The sequence below is a fragment of the Passer domesticus genome, chromosome 6, assembly GCF_036417665.1.
Source record: "Passer domesticus isolate bPasDom1 chromosome 6, bPasDom1.hap1, whole genome shotgun sequence".
Lineage (NCBI taxonomy): Eukaryota > Metazoa > Chordata > Aves > Passeriformes > Passeridae > Passer > Passer domesticus.
Window position 1 is genome coordinate 34,120,886 of NC_087479.1, and position 18,694 is coordinate 34,139,579.

At 41.8% G+C, this 18,694-nt stretch overlaps 1 protein-coding gene across 8 annotated transcripts in view; it reads left to right on the forward strand.

Annotated features, from left to right (window-relative positions):
* Window positions 1–18,694, forward strand: part of SUSD6 (sushi domain containing 6) — a 93,429-nt gene that overhangs the window by 36,034 nt on the left and 38,701 nt on the right. For 7 of the 8 annotated variants that reach the window (XM_064424350.1, XM_064424347.1, XM_064424348.1 and 4 more), the window contains 2 exons: window positions 10,048–10,235; window positions 14,682–14,711. In XM_064424350.1, the coding sequence (XP_064280420.1) occupies window positions 10,115–10,235; window positions 14,682–14,711 (151 nt within the window). In that variant the 5' untranslated portion in view covers window positions 10,048–10,114. The remainder of the gene's footprint in view (window positions 1–10,047; window positions 10,236–14,681; window positions 14,712–18,694) is intronic. The other variant, XM_064424353.1, reaches the window with a different exon arrangement.

An 18,694-nucleotide genomic window follows, 5' to 3' on the forward strand; every position in this document is an offset into this window, starting at 1 on the left:
GATTTACCTCTACGTTCTGGTCCCTGGTGAAAAGGTGCTGCCTGTGCCTTTATCCAGAGTTTGTCTTAGCACATTTTGAGTATCAGGAGGGAACATGATCTTCGGAAGGGTTTTCCCTAGAGTTTTGAGGTAGGTTGGACTAAGCCTAGCTGTGCTTTTGCAGTCCTAGGTGGTCTAGCAAAACAGCCAAAGTGTGATGTAGAATATTAAACAATCTGTATGCTCTGACTTGTGGGTGGATCTCCTTCTACCTAGCATAGGCATGTCTGTGATTCTTGCTTGTGTGCAGCACCACTTCATAGCCCTGCACAAAACTGTAAGATTTACTGCTGAGCATTTGCTGACTCTTGCTGTTCTGCCTTGTGTAACTTTCCCCTCTCTTTTGGCTTTGATTTCATTTGCCTGCCTCTAGCTCTAACAAGCCTGTGTTACCTTTGGCTATTTTGGAGCACACTCCCGCAGCTTTCTGGCTTTTAATCTGCATGGAAACCATGATGCTGGATCCATGATTTAGGGGAATGATTTCGATATAGAGTATCTTTATGCATAGTAAATTATTTTTTCCACACTTCAGTGTGAATTGAAAATTGAGATGGTTTTAGGAGCAAGAAGCCTCTACAATTTCTTGGCCCAGCATATTGGGCTGCTTGCTTAAGTCAGAGAGTGGTTTCAGACACTTCAGGCATTGGCAGCAAATCTGAGTTGGGAGTGTTTCCCCTGCTGCTGCTTCCACTGGCCCCAGAGCTGTCCTTGTGCAAGGCTCGGTTTCTCCCAGAAGTTCCCAAAAGTCTCATCATTGTTGCAAAGGGGATGTTTAGCTGTGAGGTGGGTGTGGGAGCAGCAGCATGGGGGTGTCTAGTCACCCAGAGGCAAGGGGTCCTTCTTCAGCCCAGGTAGCCTGTAAGAGGTGGAGGGACAACCCCAGCTGGCTCTACCAAGGGGAGATGCTGATGTACAAGAGGTGGACTAGACTGCAGGTCAGTAAGGGGTGAGGAACCATTTCTACTATATGAACAAGGTGCTGAGAGCTGCTAAATGAGCAGCTACTGTCAGGCACTGCTCCTTGGCTGCTTCAGTATCCTTTGCTTAACATTTTGTTTGAGTTTGATAACAGCTTGACAGAGGCCCGTCCCTGGGGACTGGAGAAATGGGGATCCCTCTGACACTTGCAGGGTGGTGCAGAAGACTGGTTGTGCTCCCTCTCCTGCTGCAAGTCAGAGCATCCTGTGTCCTACTTCTGGGCTACCCTAGTTCCTGCTAACAGTGATTTATTTTTTAAAATATTTTTTTCCTCTATTTAGCCATGTTCTGTAAAGCCTAAATGTCACTGAGTCAGGTGAGGAAGAATTTGAAGCTTTAAACTGACCTTCTATTGAGGTAGAGCAAATAGGTTTTATTTATGAAAAGTTTTGTTCTGCAAACTCTTACTTCTCTACACTTCTTTCTGGCATGCTTCTCTCCCACCCCAATTTGGTGGTGGAAATCTTTAACACAAAATCTAAATCTTTAACACTCAATCTTTGCATCATGGTTGTAGGTCTCGGATGATGGTTTGCTACTCTGCTGGTAAGGGATCTATCCTCAGGATTCTGCTTGGACCACTTGGCCTTATCATGGTGTGTGTATGTCCCCTTGTGACATGTAACTGTCCTTCTAGGAATGTCTATCTGACTTGATTGTTCTGGCTTGTGCTGCTCAAATCAGAATGTAATTGCAGCTAATCTCTTGTAAGAAAATCAAGTTAAGCATAGCCTGTTGAGGGAAACTAGTTAGAGGAAAAAAGGCTGTGAGGGTCTTCTGCATAGTGATGTGTCTTCTCTGTGAGTAATTCTGGTAATTGTGAGAGTGATTTAAAAGAAAGCAAGCTGTCTGGGCTCCTTTTCCCCACCCCCTCTTCTCTTCGTCCTTTTGACTTTTGAAATTAGTTTATGTTAACTTGCTTGAAGTCTGAAATCTACGTGTTGAGATGGAGGCTGTGTGGGGTGTGCCTGCTGCTGCTCAGGGTGCTCTGCTGGGGGACCTCCCGGGGATGCTGGCAGTGTGCTGATTGTCCTGTGGCCTTAATTGCAAGGAGGTTGAATGGGGATACAAATTTTTTTCTTTTTTCATTGTACACTGGCAAGAGTGATGTGGCACTGTGGAATAAAAGCTGCTCAGTGCCCCTGGCATGGATGTCTGCTGCAGTGAGGGGTTTGTGGCAGTACACATGCATCTATGCTTTTAGCACAGTGCATCCCAAGGAGGAAAAGCAGTAAGAAACATCTAGAAACTTTGCAGCTGCTAAGAAACAGAAGTAAAGGGAAATAGTGGGCTAATGGATGCACAACCGAGCCATAGTGCTGAGACCTTTTGAAGGCCTGCCTTATTAAGATCTATTGAAGTCATTCTCTTCTGTGTTAGAATCCCAAATGCAGTCTTAAGGCCAAAACCAAAATTTAAAACTTTTTTGGTTTTGTCAATGATTTATGTTGTTGGAAGATTAAGTTTTCAGAGGACTTAAGGGACAGTCTTATTTTTGAGTTTTTATATGTGTGTGTTTATCACTGAAAAGATCTATATGGTGACAGACATTCAAACATTAAGGATTTGTTAGCCTGGAATCTTCTGATACAACAACATGTCTCTTGCTGAGAACCTTCTTTATAAGGTGAAATACAAATAACAAGCACTGTACAATATTTGTCACCATTCCTTGGAAGTGGGTGATACTTCTCTATAGTGCATATTTTTATATCTGGAAAATGTAATCATTTTAAACTTGAGTTGTGTCTCACAGCTGTGCTTTTAGGAATAAATGTAAGAGTTCCTTCATCTCCTAGTATAGTTCCTTACTTAAATGTCAGACTGCTTCACTGAAGTTTATATTTAGAGGACTTTGATAGGAAAAAGACTTCCAAATGGATGTCCTCTCAAGTGGCTGTGCAACGTGGTGGTGTTGTAGCTGCATGCATAGCAGAGTCATGTTTTTAGCCTCGTTATTTGAAATGAAAGCACAAGAAATGGTAAGGATAGGGAGAGGCATGTTCTAGTAGTGAGAGATTATAAAACAAGCCTTTACTGTACCTGGGCTATCATTCTCTGAAACAGATTAAGATAGCTGCATAAATGAGGATAGCATCCGGGATATACAAGTGACTTTACCAATCCAGTGCTTCTTTCTCAGCCCTGTTACTGAAAGTAACATTTCAAGCTTGGATGTGGTTGCAAGAAGTTCTGCCTTTGCACGGCTTTTCTTTATTCTCCTTCCCTGAAACCATTCCAGTTTACAGTGAGTTTTCTTTTTTAGGACTTATTATTTTTGGAAGGCATTCTGGAACATTTTGTGCATATGGTCCTCTGTAAATGTGCTGTTGTACTGATTAAAGCTGAAAGTATGAAACCTAGCTTTTCTGATGCAGTGCGGCAGAGGAAAAATGCTGAAACAATGGTTTCTAAAGGGAATGCTTTTCCAAATAAAGACATTTTCAAAAAACCCACAAACAACAAAAAATCACCCAAACCCAAAACCGGGACAGATTGTGAGAGATTTGTTTTCCACAATACCCTGATCTCTAGTTCCTCCCATAGATTGCATAGATGACAGTATATAAAAAAAATCCTTTAAAGCAGATCCGGCACTTGTTTTTAAATAACTGTTTTCTTTTCATTCACTGTTGACATGATCCCACTGCTATAAGCATTTTTGTAATAGTGCAGAAATCTGCAGTGCACTGGAGCTGTGTGCATTAACCTAGCTCTTCCACTGCTCCACTCCAGCTCTGTTTTCTTCTTACTGGTTCCTGGAAGTTCACAGCCTGCCCATAACTAACTTCTTCCTAATTTGGAAGGATAATGGATTTTGATCTCTTATCTTCCTCTTCCCAAGTAAAACAGAAAAATTTTCCAGTGAAATTCTGTGACTTTAAAGAAAACGTCTTAAAATCTAGGGAGCTAACGATATTTAGGGCTTTCTCTTGGGTTTACCAAAGCAAGGAAAATTGGATTTTATATATATTTTTTTAAGTAATATAATTTGAATCTTCTGTGAGTGTGTCAGACCTGTCATCACAACCATGGTACATGGAAGTGGGGAAGGATCACACAATACTGAGACTGTTTCTAATAGTTTGTCTCTGATTCTAAAAGTGTGAGTGCTATTTGTAAGAAGGAAAACTGAGCCCTGTTTGGCAGTTGTTAATCCACACTAACTTGGGCATTTCCATCATGCAATGGACAGTGAAAGGTACTGAACACCACCCCTTTTCCCCATGGCAACCTTGCGTCTCTGCTTTGCACACACCTTGGAAAGTCTGTTCCTTCCTTGTTGCTTACATTAAAAAGGAGTGTTGAAGCTTGTTTGGTCCCTGCAGGAGTATCTTTGAACCTGCTGTCCATTTCTCTGGGCTGCAGCAGGGAAGAAGCTGGTATACCAAGGCTTGCACCCAGCATGGGAGGGGAAGAGCTGGAGAAAGTGCTCCCTGCAATCAGCCACAGGAAACTATGCTCAGCTAACCTCAGGATGGTTAGAGGAGCATCAAGTGAGATAAGGAGACAAACAGGGGAGGGGTCCAAAAGCAGGATCTAGGTGCCAAAAGGACTTTAACCTGTGATAGGAAGGGTAGAGAGAAGGAAGCTGGAGAGTAAGCTGTGCAAATTGGTGAATCTTGCAGGTTTATTTACTTGAGGTAGGAATATTGGTGTGACTTTATCAGTTGTAAGGTACTAATTATCCAATAGTGAAAAATCCAGTTCCCTGGCTTAAAGCTTGGGTGTGCCTCAGTCTTGGGTCTGTGGAGAGTGAGGTACATGCCATTTATCAGAGATTAAAATGGAATTTTAGAGTTTAACCTGTCCAGCAGGCTTCTCTCTTTGCAAACTCCAAGGCTCTCTCTTGAAAATAGAAGTTGTGTATTGCCAATTGTTGGTTTAGTTTGTTGGGATTTTTTAAAAAAATTAACATTTTAAAATTTAATAGAAGTGTTCTAGAAACCTTCATGGGAGACAGCAGGTAAAAGGTAAATCCAACAATTATATGAAAGAAACAGCCAGATTTGAAGGTCATAGGCCAAACCCTCGGCACAGCTGGGGAATGAGGAAGGAAATCCAGCTATTCGGATTCCACTTCAGCTGTGGGTTTGTTTGCAGTAGGGTGTGTGCTGATTCCCATGTCCAGAATAAGTGGTCTTTCCTAGTGATTCTTCTTTGTAGCAGGGAATATGTGCAGTTTGCATATTTGCTTTATGCTGTGACTGTGGTATGCAGAAACCTGCCTTTTTATAATTCAAATATGAGGGTGTAAAATGAAGCTACCAAACACATCATCTGGTTACAGAACAAGAGGAGTGTTGCATGTTGTTTGGCTTTTCATATTTCCTCCTTTCCTCTTCCACCTTTTTCCATTATCCTGAATAATTGAGAGTTGTCTGTGCTGAAAAGTCAGATTATTAAGATTTTTCTGAACTGCCTGCAGGTAACATCAAAGGCATTGGTTTTTTCCTTTGTTCCTTACTTAAACTGAACAGTGTAATCGAATTGTGATGCTATTCCTAAATGTTAAAAACACAATTCTGTTTTTTAAAGCTTTCTACTAAACTGATTTAACCACAGAAAGTAAGTGGAATGAAGGATTTTCCTCTGCTGTCACTTGAACTTGATTTTTCTGGTTTTTTTTTTTAATTTAGCCACCAAGAGGATGGCTTTTTTTGCTTTAAAGCTTAACTGTTATTTGAAAGCAGGCAAAATAAGGATACAACAAAACCAGCAACTGAGGGTGAAGGTTAAATCTCTGAACCACACTGCTTACATTAGATTCCACTTGCAGTATGACCATGAGGCAAGAACAGCACTTGTGCTTAGCTTTTCAAAAGCTATGCTGTGCACACCCATCACTCATGTCACTGCTAAGATCTTTGCTGTGTGCATTCAAGAGTTAGGAAGCAATGTCTGAGTATTATTCTGTGAGGGGGAAATCATGTGGATAAAATAGAGATTTCTTACATGCATGCGGATAGCTGATTTTCTTTTGCTAAGTTTCAAGTATGGTATTTAAAAGCAAGCCAGTAGCATTCCAAATATTCTGAGCACTTCCCTAAATAAACTTTGAAGAATTCAGGTTGAAGACCTGTTTTCCAACAGCAGTGACACAGGACATAACTGTGCCAGGCATTTTGAGTAACTAGAGAGCTTCAGACTGTTCAGTCTCTGGTTGTCCATAGCATGTCCTGAACATATGACCTTCCAAAGAATGCTTTTCCCTGTGGACCTAGGAGTCCTGTGACAAAATGAGAAAATTAAGTCATAATACTGTGAAAATTTACACATGCTTACAAAGGGATCTTGGATCAAGGCATATGAATTGGCAGCTTCTGAAGGTCTGGAAGATAAATGGCCAAGGTCCCCGAGGAGCTTATCTTAAAGAGAGCTCCTGCCATGTATAAGTGTGTCATCTTTGGAAAGGGCTGCTGGTGGTGTGAGAGCAAGCAGGGAGTCTGGCCTGCATGGTGTCACTGGGAGTTAATGTCTGCTTGAGGACTTCATGTAGAAGCAAACTACTGTTCCCTGTGCAGGCAGGGCTGGCCATGCAGCAAGGGGGACTCTTGTTGAAGCATCACTGGGAAGCTTGCTTGATGCCTAGACTTGAAGAAGGAGCTGGAGATGTACCTAACCTGGGAGCATGGGTAACTTCCTAATTTGTTCATAGCATTCCCTAAGAGGGTGTGTGGCTGTTGACTTTGTGGATACAGAGGATGGCTTATTGTCTTATCCATATTTAGGAAGTGTTTTTCAAGGTTCACATTATAAAGAAAGCAAAAAATCCTCCACTTTTATTGACTGATATACTTTTAATAGAGAAAAATCTCCTCCACTCCTGTATCCTGCTGGCTGTACAGGATATTATCTTTGTAAACATCTTTGTTTAAACTTAATCCTTACATAACCCTTCAGCCTAGGCTGTGGCACATGAAATGAGTCTGAAATGTCCTTGCTCTTCATACTTGAGTTACTGTCAGCTTCTGCCTTATTGTTCATAGTATCCATTAAAGAAAGCAGCCTGTTCCTTAGTGCTTTGTGTACACTTTGATTCTCCCAAACCCCCAAATTGTTAAGCTACACCCCTGGGAGTATGTCTGACAGATGTGTGTGATCTACACTGCGCTCCAGCTAACTTCAGGCAGTGGAGGCCTGAGGAGTTCTTATGAAAGCTGCTTCCCCCTGAGCTGTAGGTATAAGGAGTGTGCTAAGACAACAGTCAATTTTCAGAGAATTGAATGTCTGTCTAAATAGTCTCAAAATCAGCTCTCCTCTGGGAAAAAGGGATAGTTTCTTATCTAATCAGAACCTCTCTCTTCTAATTTTTCCGGGAACAGTCAAGGCTGGGAACAAGTTTTGTAAACTTGGCTGAAGCCCTAAGGGAGGGTCCTCGCAAGCGGTACCTGTATCCCATGTCTCCTAACAACCCTGAGGGGTTTGTCTATGGCTGTCACCCACTGATTGGGCTGGCTACCCTTGTGTCTCCTTCAAATCCACACCAAGCTAAATCAGCTTAGTGGGATGTTTCTGTAGGCATAGCAGCATCAATTTACAGCATTCCTGGAGTGGCAGCCCCAGGCCTGTGGTAGACAAGGATATGTGGTAACCTGCAATTCGAGTGACTTGGTAGCTAAAAAGAGGTGTGGAAACCATGTGTGATTTAAAAGAAAGGAGAAGAAACAGTGCTGTGCTTTGGTGCAATCTGTTAGTGAATCAAGAATAAGCAATAAATTATTCCCCCTGAAGCTATTCTTGGTTTAGGTATTTCTAACTTGTTTGCTGTTCAGAGAGCAGAGCTGGACTGCTGACTTCTAGGTGTTCTTTGGGGGAGGAAAATGCCTCTGGGGAAAGGTAGCACACCTCAGGTGGCTCAGCAAATTTTGTGATAATTGCATGGCCTCTTCCTACCTCTGCTGGCTGCTACTATGCCACCTGACATGCATTGTTCCAAGGGCAGGGAGGGCCACCTTTAAAAAATACTGTGGCAGTACTTTCAGAGGTTCTTATACTAATGAGGCTTCATTAAATTGGAACAGGGAGGACAGAGCTTTCTTAGTCTAATCAGAAGGGCATTTGTTGAAGATGGTGCACTGCTTTTTCAGAGCTGTAGTTCTGTGTAGAGCAGTAACTCTTGGAGGAGAGCAGCCATCTGTTGGCCTGGAGTATAAGCTGGCCTCTTCTCATTGAACACAAATTTAGATGCTGTGCAGGAGGTCCGACTTGAGAGGACAGGGCAGATGTACAGATTAACTGGCTTGGCTTTCTTCACATAGAGTATTTTTTTCATTCCATGGTCTAATGCTACTGAAGGTATTCTAACAGGTAAGTGGAAGTATCCTTATTCCGTTCAGCATGGTGGAAGTTTGCTAACAAAGCATTGGGTCCTTATTCGTGAATACATGAGAATCTCTAGGCTGTGCTACAGGCAGAGTGATACAGATTCACTCCTCTCCCTCCCCTCTAAATGAAGCAAAAAACAAAAGGGGTAGACACAGAGTTTATTGTAGCAGCAGCTCCAATACACGTGACACTTGTCATCTTGAAATGACATTTCAAGGCAGGGTGTATGCAGACAAAGAATTTTTCTTTAAGAAAGATCCTAATTTTAAAGATAGCTCTTTTGTGAAGTATAAGCATAGTAGTGACACGGAACTAAGGGAAAAACCCTCTCTTCAATAGAATGGCTACCAGGTTTATTGACAAATGTACGTATTCCCTCCCGTAGTGTATCTGGTGTTTTGCCTGAGTAATTGGAAATGTGAGTTGTGGCTGAGTTGTGTGTTTCTCTAGTCAGTGCTGGTGTATTGCTTTAATCTCTAAAGTACTTAAGGATCTGAAGGTTCTGCCTTCCCCAGTAGTAGGAGTGCTAACCCAGATGTCCTGTTTGTCCTCACAAGGTGCAAAATAATACAATACCTGCCTCTGCACTTCTCACATCTCTTTGAGATTATCCAGCAGTTTCAGATTTCCTTGGGAAACTTGGCCAAATAAAAAACTTAGTCCTCCTTCAGTCAGCATGTTCATCTAACTGATGAAGCTGTGGCTGAATGGGGTTTTCCTCAGAATTAAAAATATTCCTGTTGTCAGGTGTAAAAACCATTAATTTTGACAAATTTGTTTTCACCTGAGAGCTTCAGATGTGTAATGAATAGCAGGATACAAGTATTGAAATGTGTTTCCATGTGGGTTTTCTTTTTTTGGTTGTCTTTATTTTATTGGTTGATTTGTTTTTCCAGGGTGTTTTTTGGGTGGTTGGTTGGTTGGTGCTGTGTTTACCATTAGAGGCCTTGCAAGTTAAAACTATGGTGAAATGTGTTCTGCTGGGTCTTCATTAAAAGTAAGGGTTCAGCTTTGTGCTTTCTCTGTTTGCCAGCTGTGCTATGTGTGTTTGTGTACAAGGCTGGTTTTGCTGTGACAGTGCCTCGTAGGCTGTGGGTGAATCCCTCAGTCCTCAGGTATGAGCAGTGTCACATCCTGCAATTTTAATTGCTGTGCTCTGTCCTGTCAGATCATTATACCTGAGGTTTGCAAGTTGTTTTACATTCCTCCTCACAAGCGTGTGTTTGCCTGCCAGCTGCCTGTCAGCATTGCTGTGCCTCTCCAGGTGGCTGCAGGAGCATTTGATTGATTTATCCTACAGTCTGCTGTGTCTCAGAGACCTTCTGAAAAGTGGTGGGAGTGGAGGAAGACTGGCTGTCTTGAAGAATTTTTGAAACAAATCCTCCAGATGCTATGTCCTGTGGGACTGTCTTGAAAGGAAAAGCTAAAATTAATTGTAAGCTAGGCAGTCTTCACATTTGAAACATCAGTGAGTGAAAAGTTACGGTCTTTCTCTAATACTGCTCCTTTTAGTCTTTCCTGTGTAGAAGATGGCTTTTTCAGCTCCTGTTACCTTGAGAACTGTGAATACTTAGTAAGATTCCTAAGTGCTAGAATATATAAAAGGTTTCTCTTTGTTTCTAACTTTCCCTTTTCCCTCTCCAGGTGATATAGGTGTTTGGCTCAACATTTTTTTCTTGCTTTGTCTGTTTTTTTTAGACCAAGGTGCTCCTGATCAACCAGATCTTTCAGAAATTTTTAAAAAGGAAACCTTGGTGGGTGAAAGATGTGCCATGGAATGGTAGCATCAAAGAGCAACACAGGATCATCTCTTGCCTTGACTGGCCATGGGTTATTTCGTCTGCTAGTTATCTTTGGTTCCTTTATCTTGGAAGCACAGTCCACAGGTAAGTGAAACCTTTATATATGATACAGGGACGGGGAGGTATATCAGTTTGGAAGTGGCTGTATATTTTCAGGTGAAAACTGGTGATTCAGGTTGATATATTTGTATGCATCTTTCAGTACTCACAGGAAAAATTCCATCACTACTTGTTGAGCAGAGCAGGAAGTGTCTGAACTGAACAAGTCTTGCGTATTAGTAAATAAGTGCTTGTTCTTCATCCTGTAGTTTTGATTCCCATGGTTTTTTTTGCTCTCCATTCTCATCCCTTCACTGCAGCTGGGGACACTTGGGGCATCTCAAGAGCACAGACTGTGTTTTTGTTGAGTGAGATTCTCATGCAGACAGTGTTATCTGTGTGCCTTGAAGCAACTGCTCATGTGAAGGGGTAGAAGCAGAGATTGTGCTCAGCTCTTTTGCACAGCTGATGAATCTGTTCAGTGTTTCCTTGTATGCTATCTTCTGACACCTTAACACCTGCTACCTGTGCCCCACTACTGGTTCCTCTTTTCAGCTTAAATTTTCCCTCTGCCCTCATCTCTTGATGTTTTTTGGATGGATGAGTGTTGTGAATAGTGTAAAAAACAGTGGAATGGGATGATATGAAAAATGTCATCAGAGATGGGAGATCTGCCTCTTAGAATTGAGTGGCGGAAGGAAATGTACTGGATACTCAGAAGGTAGTATGTGATGTGAAGTATGTGCTTGGTTACCCAGTATACCCTGAAATATGTCTTTTTCTCAGACCAGCCACGATTTAGTTTTTGTCTGTAGAGAGATGTCTGGTCATAAGGAGGCATGAGATGAAAGGAGGAACTTTATTTTCTTTTGCAAGAGCATTGAAGGAGTTAATCCCAAAAAGACAGATTTTACTTGAGTAGCTGTTGTAACATAGAGCATTAGCTTGCCTATGTAAAGAAAACCTCAGGCCTTGACATAACTCTAAAAAGTCCTATTTATTTGACTTATCATGGCACCTGAGAATGTCCTGTGACCAACATTCCTTAGCATCAGCATGGTACAGCAGAATAAACATTAGCTGGCAAATGCAGTCAAAGTTGAGGTGATCGTGTATGGAAAAGTCTGCTGGTGCTGAAAACTTCTGGAGGAGGAATTGATTTCCTTTTACTATTCCTGGCTCTTTGAGTTGGAAGGGAGAGACTACTGAAATCAGATATCTGAGGCTTATATGTCTTCCTGACCTGATTTTGGCCTTGTAGGTAATGAGGGGGTGGGGAAGACACCCTTAAGAGCATGACAATTTGTCATGAATAGTTAGTGACAGTGGGAAAGGGACAAGATCTTTTTGGATCTGGGGTATCCATGCTTTTTTTCCAGCCTTGTTGTTGTTGGTGATAGTGTCAGTGCCTCATTTCAGATGTAGGCCTGTCAGCTACGCCATCTGAAACCCCCATTAGGCACTGCAGCACCTTCAGCTGAGACTGCAATAAGTATGCAAATGCCTTGTGCTGCATGGACTGCTGGATGGGGAAAAGCTGCCACAGTACTGGCAATCCTTTTTAAGGATTTGAGACATCCAATCACATTAAAAGCACTAGCTAGGCATGCCAGAAAACCCAAGAGTGATTCTGCATTGTGTTTCCCTTTCTGTGTTCTTTTTGCTTCAGGATCTGAAACCAGTTGTGTTGAACTGATCAAGGCAGATCATCAGCTAAACAGGATTATAGTGCTAGGCAGGAACCATTTCCTGCAGGGGAAGTGAGAAAACAGGGGGGAGCCAGAATCATAGCAGAGGGCAAAACATGCAGGGGAAGAAATCCTGGGGAAGGGCTTGCTGAGGAGCACTTCCTTCCATGTATGGTTTTTGTGAGACTGGGATGTAGCAACCCAAAAGGCAATTGCTGGGAGGGACGGGGGTGCTCAGGGATGCGTCATGGGCCCAGGGAGCTGCACCTGCAGCAGCGTGCCAGCCATGAGTAACATTAATGAGCAAGTCAGCTGAGGAGCAGAGAGCCAGATGGAGACACAAAGAGTACTGGCGAGGCACTTGGAAAATCAGTTTTCCCTCATCTTGGTCCCCCAGCCACCTTGCCATCCTCACTTTATTACTTTGCATAGCAAAGTCATTCAGAGCAAGCAGAGCAAAACGATGTTAACACGAAGCAGGAGACTGTATTAAATCTCATGGTGGTAATGCTTATCTTGAATGTGGAGCCAGTGTGACAAGCTCAAAATTGCTACAAAAGCTGAAGAATGTTCTCATAAAAAGACAAGCATGGAGACAATGCCTAGTTCATCCCTGAGTAAGAAAGCAGAGCTTGTGATTCGTATGTATAAAACCATCTGAGTGTATTGTATTGCAATCATTTTGCTGCTTAGAAATTCTATTGCTTAAGTTCCAGGAAGCTTAGAGACATATTCATGATCTGGGCAGGAAGATGTTCTCTTTGCCATGTGGTTAATGCAGAGAGCAGAGTAATTTTCAGTCAGCAAGCATCTGCTCTGTCCTCTGGTAATAAATCAGTTTTATTTATGCATGAATTTTTAAGAAAAATCCTCAGCACTTTGTCTCCAGCAATCTATCCAAATATCCTCAAGTGCAATGAGATGAATATAAGTTGCTTAGTCACTAAACATACTGCAGAATTTGGGGAAACTGTTCCCTTTTCGTAGGAAGATATGCATGAATATGAAAATAACCACTGCATGTATTTTAACACAAAACAAATGCAGCATTTGGTAATAGGCAAGCAGTGAAGCTGTGTCAGAAGAGGAGGATTTATGGAAACTTGAGTGCTGCTCAGGAATATTCTTTGAGTTTTATCACTGTTGCAGTGTTTTTCCTTGTCTGGCAAGTTCTCCAAGATTAGTTGTGGGAAATAATGAAGGAATGAGCAAGCAAGAAGACTTGGAAAGCTCCTCAGTAATACTGAGGCTTAGTTCTTCATCTGTCTTTTCTGTTTCTTTGAAGGTTCAACTGGAATGTAGCTAAGAGCCAGGATGCTTAGTAGATAGAGATGGGGAGTTTTTGAAGTATTGGAGAAGAGCAGTGACAACCTTTTTATCTGCATTTCCACAGATAATACTTCTCCATTTTTTCTTTGTTGCTGTGACTTTTGTAATTTTACCCCCTCTCCCTCCCATCTCTGTCCCTTAAGGCCTTGGATTTAGATCTCATTCACAATGGTCCTCCTGCCTGGCTAGGCTATTTTAAGAAGAATGACTGTGGATCAGATTAAATTGTTCATTAAATTTTAACATGTGGTCTGTAAAATACTCTGAAAGCTTCCTATGATTTATGTTCCAAATGTGCAATCTCTCTTGGATTCATGACTGGCTTTGTCAGAAACCTATCAAAACAGGTTGGGCCTTTCATTATTAATAATAGCATCATCTGATCCTGGGAAATGCAAGTAAATGTGTTGATAAAAGTATGAAACATCCCAAATTAAGCAAATATCAATACCCATAAAGGAGAGAGCGTAAATACTAACTTTTAAAAATAGATAGTAATGCAGGCTTGGTGAATCTAAGTCCATTTAGATTTAGACACAGTCTGATTTTTGTTGACTGCACATGCAAAATGCTATAAAGTTAGCTCTTTAATTTTTAGGATTGCCATTAAAGTGATAAATTGAGCTTGAATAAACTGAAACGACTTCATTCCTGTGTGTTGTCAGTGACGCAAATGCAGCCAATGTGCTGCTTGCTGTTCTAAGGTCTTTTCAGTGCCAAGGTTACTCTGCACAGCAGCTCTTGGATACTGCTGCTATTTGTTTGCATTGCACAGAGCAGCTTGTTAGAGCGCACTCTGCTCATTGAGCAGATTCAGACTTGTTCTTATTCTTTGGGAATCTCTGTGAAGCAGAGCTTTCCTTTGTCTCTGATTGTGCAGCTGAAAGAAAGGCGTTTATACAGCTAGGGATGAATTCAATGGCCCTGAAAACAAGGACACTGCAGCGCTGGATGGCCAGACAGAAATGTGGAAAGTGTCATGCATGAACAGATCTTGAGTCTAACCTGTATGCTTCATGTAAGTGTGGGTTTGGAGAAATTACAGTGTCAGCCCAAAGCAGTGTGGCCGTCTTTGCAGAGAGAAGAGGGAACATTTTCAGGAGCAATTCTTCTTTCTAGTCCCTTTTTAGAGCTTAATAAGAGCAGAGTGGTGTAGAAGAGCATGGTGAGGAGCTGCAGAATAATGGCCAGGCTGCAAAGATGGCTAGGGAGCAGACGTAGGTAGGCTCAGAATTAGACTATTCATATAATGGTAATAATATTCACACTGCTACACACACTGACCCAGGCAGTGTTACTTAAGTAAATGCCTTGAAGGGAGTAATGAGGATCTCAAGAAGCCACATAACATTTTAAATTTTAATGAGTTCTGGTGGCTGAAGAATGAATTAAAGCTTTGTGATGTTTCACCAACTGCTGGCTTAAACTATGATAGCATAATAATAATCCTGAATTTTCCTTTTGTCTGTCCTAGGTTGGCTAAGCAAATCCAAAGGACCTGCATGTGAGTAAACTTACATTCACTGCTGTACTATGAGAAATGAGTGTGATATTTTACTGGTTGGTATAAGTGTCTGTGAGCTAGGGTTCCCATTATACTTTTTGCTGTGTTAGATAGGCTTGAGATTAATCTCTATGTCCCATTTCTTTTTTGACCCTTGGATTTCGGAATGACAGCTGCCCTCATTTTGAGAAAGGGAGATCAGCTTCCCACTTTTCACTGTGCTTGGAAGGGATCCTTGTGCCTTCTACAGCATTTAACTTCAAATGACTCAAGGAAACAACAAATCAGAATAAATTGTTCATTAAATGCAGAGGCATGCTGCTTGTGAGAGTTTTGAGAGTCTGACACAGTATTGAGGGGACAGGGAGCTCAGGCTGAGGTAAAAAAATATTTCATTTCCTTGTAATCAAGAAAAGTGAACATCTCAGCATGATTCTTGATATATTCCATTGGATACCCCTGCTTTTAATTTCATGTGCTCAGAAAAAGTTTAAAGTTCTTCCAGTGGCCATGTTATGGATGCATGCAATGTTATGGATGCTTGCAATTTTGGAAGCAGTTGGGAAGCATATTTGATTTCCTTATCTCTTCTAAATAAATAAAATAAAATTTTCCGGTTTTGTTAAACTCTGAAATAGGATTTGTTTAGTCTGAACTTTCCCCCTCCTCTGAAAAAAACAAAACCAAAACACCACAGAAACAAAATCTGAGGGGAATGTTTTCATGAAGAAGAATTTCAAGGCGTGGGAGGGGAATTTTACCACCTACCAAGTTTTCATCTTCAGAATGTGGGGGTTAAGAGACGTTGCTGATGGGACCATCTGAATCCTCTATTTTTATTCAATGCCTCAATATTACTCCTGGCAAGAAGAGCGGTATCACATACACATATTTTTAAGAGGCTTTCAATTCTTGGCTATGGTTGCTACCTGGAAAATCAGCTATTTTAGGAAAAACCTCAAGAGTTGTCTGGTCCAATTCATTGTAGATTCTTGGGTTAGAATGTGAAAGATGGAAACTGGTATGAGTTTCATTGTAGAGGGAGGCAGGAGGAGTCCTAAGTGCCATTTGTTCTTCAGGAGAAACTAGTGAACTACAATCCAGGTTCCGATTCATCACCTTCCTGGTGTTCCTTGAGGACTGCTGCCTGCTAGGCTGAAGATACAGATTTCTCTGTCTCTTCCTATTTTCACTCAGTCTTTTCCTTTTTATTTGCTAGAGGCAATCATTTGGGAAGAGTTTGGGTTTTTCCCTAGTATTACAGGAAAACTCCTGACAGTGAGATTGAAGAAAGTTTGCTTGTTTATTGCCTTGTCCCAGTTCCTTTCCTGCTTTCTGTCCCTTTTGAGTCCTGCACTGGTTCCCAGAGCAGCTGAGGCACTATTTTTTTAGACTATGTGGAATGTTTTTCATCTGTGCAACCCATGTCGGCCATTGCTTCTCCAGCCCTAATGTTTAACTGAAGTACCACAAGTAGTTAGCACGTCCTGTTCATGCTGCCAGCTGATAGTGATTCTGCAGTGGGGATGGCAAAGCAAGAAGTACTTTTGCTGTGGAACTGTGGCAAACTTCAGCCTGGGCTGTTACTGCAAATACTGCTGGAATAGCTGGTGTGTGGTGTGGAAAGCTGTGGGTATGGCCTCAGCATACTGACATGCATGGCAAGCAAGAAACAAGTGGTAGGGCAAGGTAGGAAACTGTAGATTGATGAATCTTCAGCTTTTGTGGTCAAATCTGTCAAGGTTCTGCTAAACCTGGGAATCTGTGTGTAGATGAGGACTGCTGAAACACTGCTGGTAACAAGCTGCCAATAGTCAGGAGTGAAGATTGTACTAAAGGCACTTGAACAGCAAGCTCAAAAATGTTTGTACCTTTGTGAAAGTAATTGGAAGAGGATTATGGCATTGTCATAAGAAATTGTATACCTGCTTATCTGTGTGTGCTGGTCTGCATATAAAACCACATTTTCCTTTTAATGAACTGAAACCTCTGGGGAGCGTTCTTCTTCCCCTGCAGACAGGAATTCCTGAGGCTCTGCTTCTGTAAAGTGTTGCATTGGAGTTGGAGGATGCATCCAGATGTTGTTAAAGGGATTTGAAGTAACCCCTTAGGTGTGGGGCTGCATGGATGAGTTACAGGATACACCAGGTGGATTGGGCTGTAGCAGGCTTGTTGCTAAACTGCTGAAGAATAAAATGAGCTTTTGGCCCAGCCTAGTACAGTGGAATGGGGAGGGGAACTTCTGGATTTCTTGTACTGAGAAGAGTGCCTAATCTCCACAGATTGTTGGGATGCTCCCTCATTGCTTGTGTACTTTGGCATGGCTGGTGCTGGCTGGAGATGTCTCCTGTGTTTCTTCTCCATAGCTCCAGGGCTGTGAATGCAAAAAGAAGTGTGTTTATCCACCTGGCATAGTAAGAAGCGTTTCAGTGGGAGCATAAGCCAAAGAATTTAACAGTAGGGTAACAAAAGAGCATCTTGAAATACTGTGGGTTCAGCATTTTAGGTCTAGCCAGTCATCTTAATTCAATTGGGAAAATATTTCTTGTTTGAAAGCAAAAAAATGCCATCGCTGCTGCTTTTGAGATACATCTTTTACTTCATCAGTAAAGGGAAAAATGTGTCTTACTTGAAAAATGTTGCCTTGCTGTACAGTGAGATAAGCACCTCTGGTGGATGTTGTCTTGAGTTTCCAGCCCACAGACAGGGATGAAACATGGTAAGCTTTGACACATGCAGAGTCATAATTAGAAAGTCGAATGCTGCTGCTGCATTTCTGGCTAGAAAGACAATTTTCTATCTCCTGTGAAAAAGACCAACATGGTATGCAAAGAATTTTGTGTCAGACATGTCCTTAGACACTGATAAAATTGCCCAGAAAGAGAATAAAATTTTTTTGTGCTCTTACCAGTGTTGTAAGGCAAATGGGGATTTGTAGGAAGGTGATAGAAGAGATTGAACGTGAATGAGGCTCAGTAGAGAATAAAATTCTAGGAAGGAGAGGAGGGGGACAGGAGTGCAACAAAACAGGAGAGTGACTGTTTCCAGAAGTGGAGTTGTGACAAATATCCTAGTGGTTTATAAAGCAATTAGTGGCTTGGTGGTTAAATAGTGCAAATCCTAAAAGAAGGTAATGTTTTATTTAGGCAAGTAGATTAGAACAGTTGAGAATCATATGGCCTTGGGAGGGAGAGCTCTAGTAGACAAATATATGTGTGTTTGTTTTTTAAGGGTTAGGTAAGAGTCAGTGCAGGAGGATGCCTCTACAGCATTGGGGTTTTGAAGCTTTTCTGTAGGCAGCAACACTGACTTGTGAGACACTGGCGGCAAGTTTAAGAATTTAAAGTTTACGAAGTGGGTGTGCCCTCCAGGGACTGAAGTGCAGAAATCTGAGGCAGAAACAGATCAAGGTGAAGACACCAGTTACTGGAGCACTGGCTGTGCCTGTATATAAGTGCTCTAACATCATGGATGGTGATCTGGGGAGTGAGAAATTATATAGCAGTTTTCTGTGAAAGATAATGTAGGGAGGAATTTCAAGTGGAAGCTGCTGCCATGTTTAGAGTAGTATCTGACTTTCTCAAAGTTCTGCTTTTCTTAGTTTGTCTTCACTTTAATAGTTAAAAGGTGCTTTGCTCTTTCCCCTATCCTGCATTTGTTTGGCTGCTTCACCCCTGTAGAGGAACCCCTTTTGTAAAGAAGATAAACTATTAAAGCTGCCTAACTCTAGATCCTTGTCAACACTCCTTGCTGATGATGATCCCTTCCAGGTGGTGTCTGTATGTCACTGTAAGTGTGCAATGAAATTATGTTAGAGTGGGTAAGTGACTTCTAGTGCTGCCTTTATTCTGGACCTCCAGCATGCTGGAGACTTCACCTCCAGGAGACTTAGCTGATGCTGCAGAGGCCTTTGGTAATGTCCTTCTGGTGTGTCATACAAAACTTACAGCTGTTAATATATCTCTGTCATGGGAGGAGAGAAA